At 31.4% G+C, this 10,273-nt stretch overlaps 1 protein-coding gene across 10 annotated transcripts; it reads right to left on the bottom strand.

The window, feature by feature from the left end:
• Positions 1–447: 447 nt before the first annotated feature.
• LOC108197987 (F-box/LRR-repeat protein At4g14103) lies at positions 448–6,255 on the bottom strand. Of its 10 annotated transcripts, XM_017365738.2 has the most exons (7): positions 6,016–6,255; positions 5,789–5,903; positions 4,929–5,011; positions 3,538–4,178; positions 1,262–2,243; positions 974–1,120; positions 448–883 (listed from the first exon to the last, which is right to left on the bottom strand). In XM_017365738.2, exons 5-7 carry the CDS (start codon positions 2,192–2,194, stop codon positions 683–685), a joined length of 1,281 nt encoding a protein of 426 aa, XP_017221227.2. In that variant the 5' UTR covers positions 2,195–2,243; positions 3,538–4,178; positions 4,929–5,011; positions 5,789–5,903; positions 6,016–6,255; the 3' UTR covers positions 448–682. The 10 variants fall into 10 exon arrangements, with proteins under 10 accessions (XP_017221227.2, XP_063938817.1, XP_063938819.1 ...); XM_064082747.1 differs by lacking the exon at positions 3,538–4,178 and having other exon boundaries at positions 1,262–2,296; positions 6,011–6,255; XM_064082749.1 differs by lacking the exon at positions 4,929–5,011 and having other exon boundaries at positions 6,011–6,255.
• Between the last annotated feature and the right edge of the window lie 4,018 nt (positions 6,256–10,273).

Raw genomic sequence — 10,273 nt, 5'->3', positions numbered from 1 at the left:
ACTAACATCAAACACAAACTTTCAATTGATTAAGAGGCCACCTTTGCACACCAATCTATCTGGAAACAACAATTTTTTCACCTATAACATTTATGCAAAATTAGTCCATTGACTCCATTCCCATCCTAGCATTATTCCAATGAAAAAAAGGCCAAAAGTTGGATCCTCGTAATGTTTAAGACCTTTAACAATCCATTAGTCATTCCTGTATAACACTAATTCTACATCTCCCTCCCGGGGAGGGAGAGCGCAGATGGGGGGGGGGGGGGGGGGGGGGGGGGGGCGAGCTCATCACATATCATCAATTCATCAATTAGCTGAAGTGGTAATTACATAAGCTTTCTAGAATGCGGCATGATATAAAACCACAGAAGGATGCTTTTAGATAAAGCTCAACTCGGAATTTAACAGAAAAATGGGAAAAGATGAATTACTAACCACACTATAGAAAGTATAAAGCCAAACTACTCCACCATAAGGCTCAAACCGGCATACATCACAAAATTCAACCATGTTTCAAAAACATAACATTGTAACAGTATAGTCTTGGAGCATTTATTTAGCTACTAACAATTCCAAAAAAAAAAAAACCGGACGCAGAAGGGTAATTGGCCAACAATAATAAGAGTTTACTTCTAAGTTGCAAAAGACAACCCACTAGAACTTCCTGATGCTAACAAGTTCATACAACAAATCTATATCCATAAACCATAAACACCTTAAGGGCTTTCGCATTCTCAATTATGTATTTGATCATGGTAACAAAACTGGGTTCATGGCTGATGGTCTCGGCTTCCTTGATCTCAAAATTTTCAAGATGTGACAAGCTAGTCGGCAAAGTCTCAGGCGAAATCCAAGACCAACCCGTAAGTTCGACTTCCGGCTAGTGACAAACAAAGAAATATTAGACAAGGATTCTAAGGGAATTTTAAACACTTTATATAGTTCAAGCATGCTTGGTAGATAACGTTACATGTATTGTTACGACGATATTTTTCAAATTTGGTGCACTTTTGAGAAACTTTGGTATTAGTGAGATGCCAGAAAAAGGCACATCATCCAATTCCAAGTCTGTCACACCGTGTAATATGGGAAAATCTTGATCAGCCCAATCCAGTGCCTGCAATGAAAAGGAAAACCAAATTATCACAGACCAAAAATATCAATGAAAAAACACATTAAACATGTAAAATTGGGAATTCTGTTGAAAATTATCTAATAGACTAGTAGTAGTTGGTGATCGAAGGCAATGTTAACTCACAGCTGAAGCATCGCTAGTAACTGAAAGATACTTAACATTAGAAAGTCCCCTGATAAGCTCAATTGCACGAAAAAAACGTTTGTCATATTCAGAATAATCCTCATAATAAAGATTTCTCCCTACGGCCAATGTCGCTTTGACAATGCAAGGCAGGCTCTTGACCAAGTAGGCAGCCAAAAAGTCATCTCCCAGAAATATAGATTGAAGCATCGGGGTATCGATGAGTATCTTAAAATCAACATCGTGATAATCTTTTTGATTGATACATAAGCATAACTGCTTTAAAGCAGGTGAAATGATATTAATGCAGATTGTCATATCCCCAGGCCTGATCATTGAAAATGTTGCCTCAACCGACAACTCTTCAAGTTGAGGAAGACTACAGAACAAGTTTGCCAGTATCTCCTTATCTGGATTATTTATCCTGAGGTTAAATGTTTTCAGGTTCTTAAAAGATCCTGTAGTATAGGGCATGCGTAGACCCAACCCTCCCCTAATATTTAGAGTCTGTAGTGAATCAGATGCCATGATATGCAAAGCTAATACCACATCATTTGCAACTGTTCCACTAACGAAGTCAGGAAGACAAAGATCAAGGTGAACCACTTTACGTTCAATTGCTGAACGAACCCATCTATTAACATGAACCGGAACAATGCACCAATGACATTCACATATTTGCAGCCGGAGGTTTTGGATAACTTGAGTATTTGCTAAGCTGCTAGTACTTGGTAATAACTTTTTCACAGTATCTATAAAGCCAGCTGTAGGAACGTGACAAGCAAGATCAAGAACTGGGACAAAATCCATGAGATTTTTCCATCTTGAAGAGAGAACAGCAGTACCAATTGCATCCTTTGTGGGAAGAAGAGAAATGATGCGACCTAGAAGGTCATCTGGCAAAGTGCTTATTATATCAACATCCTTGCTCATAGTTCCAGAGGTGGTGATGTTTGAACGGAACCGGGATATCTTCTATAACCTTTCAGAAATTCAAAGAAATGCTTGTTTACCGTTTAGTAGTATAATCAAGACCTAAATACACAGAAGGTTCAAGTTCACTTATTGGTACCAAATCTTTCTTAGCTCATCAGCGGAAATCCTATATGGAATGCAGATATCAAAAACCAGGTTTTGCATCTAGATAGTTTAAGTAAAAGTAGTATAGCTTTTTGTGGCTGACAATACACACTTATCATATTAAATAGTTCAACTTCATTAGCTTCATGATGTAGCACTTAATCATTGAAACCATTGAACTGTACCATGACCCAAAAAAGGTATGCATAACCACTTTGTTTCCTAGGTGGAAATTCATTATAAAAAAGTAAATTTATATACATATAGGGTTATATATATAGAGAGAGAGATCGAGAGAGTTAAGTTCCTTGGAGTCCTCATTCTTTAAAATTCAATAAAATATAGTCTCCTACTTTTAAATTTATTTTTTGTTCTACAACATTTTTAAACATCCGACAAACTAAAGATTATGTTCTACAACGTAATCAACATGCATAACAATTGTTTTTATAAATTGCAGGACGCTATGTTCTACAATATGTTTAATATGTCCCGCGGTTTATAAAATTAATTGTTGTGCACATTGATTACATGGTAGAACATAAACTTTAGCTTTTTAGATGTTTAAAAATATTGTAGAACAAAAAAATAAAAAAAAATTAAAACCACTATATTATACTCCCTCCGTCCCATAATTCTTGGCTTGTTTGACTTTTTATGATCAAATTGACCGAACTTTGACTACAAATTACATGTAATTCTCTTGTAATTTTAAAAATATAAAATATGCATAATAAAGTACGTAAAGTATATTTTTTAATGTTATAATTTTTATGATTGTTCTTAATCATATTATATATGTAATTTGTAGTCAAAGTTTGGTCAATTTGACCATCAAAAGTCAAACAAGCCAAAAATTATGGCACAGAAGGAGTATTTTATCTAATTTCGAAGAATGAGGACTCCAAGACTCCGCTGAACTGAGGACTCCAAGGAACTTTACTCTCTCTCTCTCTCTCTTTCTCTCTCTCTCTCTCTATATATATATATATGCCATAAATGTTTTCAGCAAATTAAAAAACCTCGACTCTTAATTTGGTCTTTCCTTCATAATTTGATTGCAGACAGACCTATCGCTTAAAATGGTAATTATCAACATCTATAGATCTTATAAACAACACATCAGGGCACAGATTTGTATCTAGTAGCTTGTTCCTAAACATTACAAAAAACAAACCATTACAACAGACATATACCTGAGTAATCGTGATAGACTAGATCGAAGATATGCTACATCATCAGGGACAACAAAAAAAGATATTCTTCTTTAGAAATGCAAAGAAAATGGAAACCAAAAATGATAAAGGTGGATAGGTTATTGGTGGAATGGTGGAGGCGAATGAAACAAACCTAGAGAGCTGAAAGATTTAAGTCTATTAGTATATTATACATATATTTGGGCTTCAGATTGGGTCAGGTTTAGTTTGGGCTTTGGTTCGCATTGAAAAACCAACCCAAACCGAACCCTTCAAGTAATTATAAAAAAACAAATCCCAAAGTTCAGGTTTTATTCTATTTTATTGAATTATAACAGTCGCGTATCCGCAAAAAATTGTCATCCCTATCAATATTATATATGTGTGTGTGCGCGCGCGCGCATATTTATTATTTATTTATCTATATCGGGAAAGGATAGTGGGAAACTCTATGACTCCTACACCATATACCAATATTAAAATTTGAGATAGCCTTGTGCAGAATCATATAGTAAATGTATTACAAATAAATTATCTTTAATAAATAGGAAAGGGCTCAACAACTGTTTATATAAATAAAAATTTATTAATAAATGACAGCAAGATACGCTCCCATCCATGCGAGGTCATACAGTGACACCCTACAAGAAGTAGAAGTTAACGAAAATGATTCTTCCAAAACAAAGTTGAAACTCAAGATTAATTATGACCTTCTTATATTTAGCAAAGAATTAAACGAAAACATATTTGTATATTTCATAAACAGCATGCGTATTTCCCAAAGAGTAGCCTCAGACTTTCTAGTTGCACGGCAGAAGGCAGGAAACAAGCAGTACATTTTACAGGTTGTAATTTGAATAATAGAAATGGATACACACAAAATAGCCACATAAATACATGTCAGAGAAAATATGATCTGTGGAAATATTAAGCGGGCATCTTGGTTCATTAAGGAAATACAAGTACCTTGGCCAAAAAACTACAGGGAAACCTAAGGCTTTAATCAAAAGCATTTTAGCCATTTTTAGAGAGATACATGTAGAGAACAGAGACAAAAAGACGCCTGCTTTTTTCCAGCTTAGTTGCAAGTCACCAATGTGATTCACTTTTTAATATTTTTTATATGTTTCTATATTGCCGCATTGCTATTGTGTTGGTAACTGATGCATATTATTTGTATCAAGTACGCCAATATACCACTGAATATGCTAATTGCTTCACTATCAATATACTTTACAAATATATCACCATTCACTGATATAATAAATTATACAAATTTTAAATATACAAGCAACCTTTATCAACAAAATAGTCAAGATTAAAATAATAATGGTTGTTTCTTTGTTTACAGTTCTTTCCGGTTTTGGAAAAATTTGAGAGAGATATCAAACCTTTTCTCTCTAACTCTTTCTTTACCCTTGTAAGGAAAATAATCATTAGCAAGAAACAATACTGGGGAGCATTAACCAATTATCTGCCAGAAGAGAAAAAGCTGATAATAATAAAGAGCAAGCATAATAAGACTCAAAGAGTAGTTGGATAAATACTTTTAGTATTCTACTTTTATGCAATTGTACTGTATCATCAAAAGGTAAGAGGACATGGATGACAAACTTCTATGGACAGACAATGTCAGTATTTGTAATGGAGAAATTTATTGACCGACTTGGATCTTTCATTGCTTTTCCGAAATTGTTCAAAAGAAACAAAAAAATTGTTTTGGGTAATGCTTACTCTTTGCTTAAAAGAAATTATCTAAAACACAACACGAATAATAGTTTTACACTTCCCTTAAAAAAAAAATTAGACTCTTCAAATCTTTAATAATGTTACATGACAACATGTTTATAGTTTGTATGGGTCTAAAATCTTTGTTTACATTGCTCAGAAACAAGTACCATGAAACTGAGTGGTTCCTTCTATCAAACATATTCACTACTATTAGAACAAATAACAAAACTTGTATAGTATGAACATAATCCTAAATATTTTTTGCCATTAAGAGGGAAAAAAGAGTCTAAATCCTTTAAAGCTCACACATGCCTTCCTCTGTTTATATGATTCACAACGAACGTCTCATTAATTGACTATCATATACATGTATTTGATTGAGGATATGAATCAGAAAAGAATGAAATTCACCTAAATAGCAAATCACAAGAACACAAGCTACAATACATATATTATTTAATTTATACGAGAGAGAAAGGGGGAGAGGGAGGGAGGGAGGGAGAGAGAGAGAGAGAGAGACCTGAAATCATTTGTGTGTAGCATGAGTTCTCCTCATATCGAAGGATAGGTTTTGCCCCAATCGCCGATATGGAGTGAAGCTGAGCAAATGTCGAGAGTGGCAGTGAAGTAGCATACTTGGAATTGGAAACATAATACAACATGAACACAGTTAGAATTCATCAACATACTATGGTGTTATTATGCTATACACATCTTGTATTCCTACGACATCTAAACTAACCTCACCTCACTTTCATGAATAATCTCAACAGCTCCGACTGCCGCCAACGGAGCTCCGCTCTCCATCGCCGCCGTTGAACTGGTGGCGTCATCCAATTGGACCGGTTTTGCTGTATTTCATCTTAATAATTCTCTTTTTCGCAGGGAAATCAGATTTTCATATCGAGTAGACAAGTACGAAAATTTGATTTTGCCGGAGACGATTATGTATGATTCTTGGGTAGCGGTCCACAGCATCCGTATGCTGTGGAGCGCTTAACCGGCATCCAAATTCTGGGCCGTTGGATGCATATCCAGCGGCCAGGATCATATTAAAATTTTTACATGTCCAGCGTTTTTTTAGCGCTGGACGGGGATTCCCATGTGCTGGACATAGGAATCCCCGTCCAGCGCTAAAAAAGCGCTGGACATATTAAAACTTTAATATGATCCTGGCCGCTGGATATGCATCCAACGGCCAGGAAATAGGGTGCCGGTTAACCAGTCCCTGGCAGCCGTATGCCAGGGACCTGGTCCCATGATTCTTCAAGTATTTTATAATATAAGTATATAAGTATTCTGCTTTTAAAAAAAAATTACGAAATTTTGATTTCTTTATGCTTACAAATAAGTTGTATTAACTATATTTATCTCAAATATACAATAATTTTGTTTTATAATTAATTAATTTGTTATTTTAGATCTTAGATGTTGATTATAAATTGATATACAACTTTATATAAGTTTATTTATAATTTAATAATTATTTTTAAACTAAAAGTTTATATTAAAAATATTAATATTATTTAACGGTACAACAGTAGGTTATAAAAGGAATGAATCTAATTTATAATTTTATTTGTTTAAGTTAATATATGTAACAAATAATAAATAATTATTAAATATGAAGCATCATGAACTCTTTCAAATTTCATGTGGGATTTGAGAATATTTCTTGTTTTTATTATATCAACTATGATCAGTAAAGACAACTAACTCTCTCGGATCCATTCTTTAGCAACCTTTTTTTCTAATTGTTCTAAAGTTTTTCTCCGCCGAGTTTTATTGTTGGTTCTGATTTTTTCCATGACCTGAATTTCGATATGTATAAGGTTGGTAAACAAACAGCGAGGTAGAGAATAAAAGTGATTTCGTTGATAGTGATTATATGGATCCTGTTTTAGATTCGGTAACATCTTTCTTTTAATTTATTTGTAGTCAAATTCTTTCCGTCTCTCTAAAAAAGTGTGTTTTTATGTTTGTTTTGTGTTTTTGCTTGTTTTTTTGTTTTTGTATTTTGTTATGGTAGCAGATGTACATCATTGCATTTTTTTATTCCTTTTCTTATTTGTTCAGTTCTTAAATTTGTATATTGGTGACCGGAATCATTGTAATGTAACTTCTCTACAAATTTTTTCGGATTAGTTTGTGGATCATGTTGAGTTTCATGGTCTATATTTCTCTAACATGTTTTGTCTTGCCCGAATTTGTTGTGGTCGGCCTGAATATTGATTAGAAATTGGGTCTATTTTAATTTTTATATGTGTTCTTGGTGTTCTTGATTGTTGATTGTATGGATGTATTTAGTGTGTGTTTGATCTTCTATATTAAAAGTTTCAGTTTAAATTGTTTTCAGGTGCATGTACGAATAAACGATTAACTTTTTATGATTTGAATATCAATAATTTTTAATTGGGAAAATTGATTTTTTTGCCACCCAACATATTATTTATTTAGAAACCTACCACTGAACTATAATTTTTTTCTTTTTTGTCACTATTGTTAGGTTTGTATTTTTCTTTTGTCACTAACGTTAGGTTCGGTTTTGATTATTAACATTATGTTATTGTTTTTAGCATTATTAAAATACAGTGGTAGTTTACAATATAATGGTGATCTGATATTTGTCTATATCTTTATATGTAGTACTCCATATATGTCCTAGGTAGTTTATCTTGGAGGACGAGAATTTGAACTTTTTTACTTAGAAAGGAAATCTCAAAATTAAGTTATAGAACTATATTTTGTTGAAAGTGGGAACCTTAAAATACGTGCTAAGTAGTGCTAAAGAACTATAAATAAATGAGATGGACGGAGGGAGTAATAATGACATAAAACTAATTTTTTTAGGTTCTTAAAATGTGTGTTAAACTCTCGTACTTCAAGGTAAACTACCCAGGGAACATATAGATGACTATATATAATGTTATAGACATATATCATATCACCATGATATTGCAGACTACCACTATGTTTCTATAATGTTGAAAATTAACATATTGTTAATAATCAAATCATAACCTAACGTTAGTGACAAAAAAAATCCAACGTTTTTTTTAAGGAAAAAAAACCAACGTTAAATTCAAATGTTAAATTGTATTCAGAAAAAATAATATAGTGTTAATAATCAAATCCAAACCTAACGTTAGTGGTAAAAAAAAAATCTGAACCTAACGTTAGTGATCAAAAAATATCCGAACCTAACATTAGTGATAAAAAAGAAAAAAATTATAGTTTATTGGTAGGTTTCTAAATAAATAATAAGTTGGGTGGCAAAAAAATCTATTTTCCCTTTTTAATTATGGTATAGTATTATGTAACATACTTTCATGTTAGTGCGCATTATTTTTTGGAAGGGAAAGCATTAAATTTTTTAGTTATATTTCATAGATAAAAAATATTTGTATAATTGTGATTTTTATATACATATATAAATATATTAGGAGTTAATTGATAGCATTTTGATTTGAATTATTTTGTGTTTGGTAAGTGTTTTATGTGTATTTATTCTACTTAATTGGCATATTAAATTCGTGTATTCATTACTTATTTTTTATTAAATAGTAATAAGAAATTATTGGTTGTCATAATTGATGGCTTTTATTTAGGTCTTGATAAAGACCAAGAAGTTTATATCATTTTTTGTGACCGTGACATATATTTTGGACCATTATGGATAGTATTGATTAGTGTACCTTTGGTTAGATATTTTTCTTATATTATTTAGTATTCATCTTTTATATTTTATAAATTTATATTGATGTTGAGATTTTAATAATTACTAGTGATTTCCAATTATTAATAAAGTGTTTTTGTTTTTCTGTTTCAGGAATGATGTGAAAGTAGCGTGGATTTAGAGTTTGGAACATTTTATTTCGGATATTAAGTTTTATTGTCTAAACTTCTGAGAACATTTTCATGTCTTTCGGTTGGATAATAAGTTTTTTGAATGAAAGAAACTTCTCGGAGTATTGTTGTATCTCACTACGTGCAAGGATTTCTGTAAAAAAAATTTAGGTGGGATTTGGTTATAACATGGATGAAGTTAATTCTTTTCGGATAGAAAAATACGTTTATGAATCTGATCCAAAATATGAATCATAGGAAAAAAGCATACATATTAAATCGATCACAAGAATATCAGCTATATTATCGATAATCCAAAGAAGAATCTTTCAATAGTATAACCATTTACCCCACTTTCCTTCACATTTTATCAAGTGATTGAAAAATAAAATAACAAGTGCAAAAATGAGTGATACTCCCAGTAGAAATTGGTAAGATTCAATTCAACAATTTGTTTGTTTGTTTTCTCAAATTTTTTGTATTCAAGGTTTAAGTTATAAACTATTCTACAAAATAAAAAATACTATTTTAGAAAATAATTGCAGTTCTTTCTCCTTGCTTGCTTGTATATTTTAGAAAACATTTGTCGTTCTCCAACTCAATAATCTTATAATATGACTTCATTATTTTTTGTTCAAATAGAAATAATAGGTCCAAGGTTATTCAACATATAAGACATTTTATAGCTTAGCTTTCAAAACTGTTTATACTTTTGTTTTTATTTAATCTATAAGTCCTTTCATTATGACTTCAAATATAATAGTTGATGAATTTATAAATGTTCGCCGATAATTTTATTAATTAGTCATTAGTTTTTGAAACAGAAGATAACTTTAAAATCTTAATTATATTATAATGTTTGAATTTATGTGAAAATAAAATCGATTGTCATAACATAACTAATGACCTTGCATTTATGTGTTTATAACTTTTTTTTTTATCTATTATTTACTTGTTTATGCATATTGTAAATTGATTTATGAAATGAAAATATTTGATTGAAGGAGTCATAAATTTAATAAAATTAGTTTATATTATTATTCATATATATTAAAAATGGAATGATGTACAACTAATATTCCCCAATATTCTAATTTATAAATATGTTATCTAATTTATAAAGATGTTAGCAAACAAAATAAATGAGGAAATTTACCAA

This window comes from Daucus carota, chromosome 8 (assembly GCF_001625215.2).
Source record: "Daucus carota subsp. sativus chromosome 8, DH1 v3.0, whole genome shotgun sequence".
Classification (NCBI taxonomy): Eukaryota; Viridiplantae; Streptophyta; class Magnoliopsida; order Apiales; family Apiaceae; genus Daucus; species Daucus carota.
The sequence above is the reverse complement of the archived record's forward strand: the minus strand, read 5'-3'. Positions and strand labels throughout refer to the sequence as shown.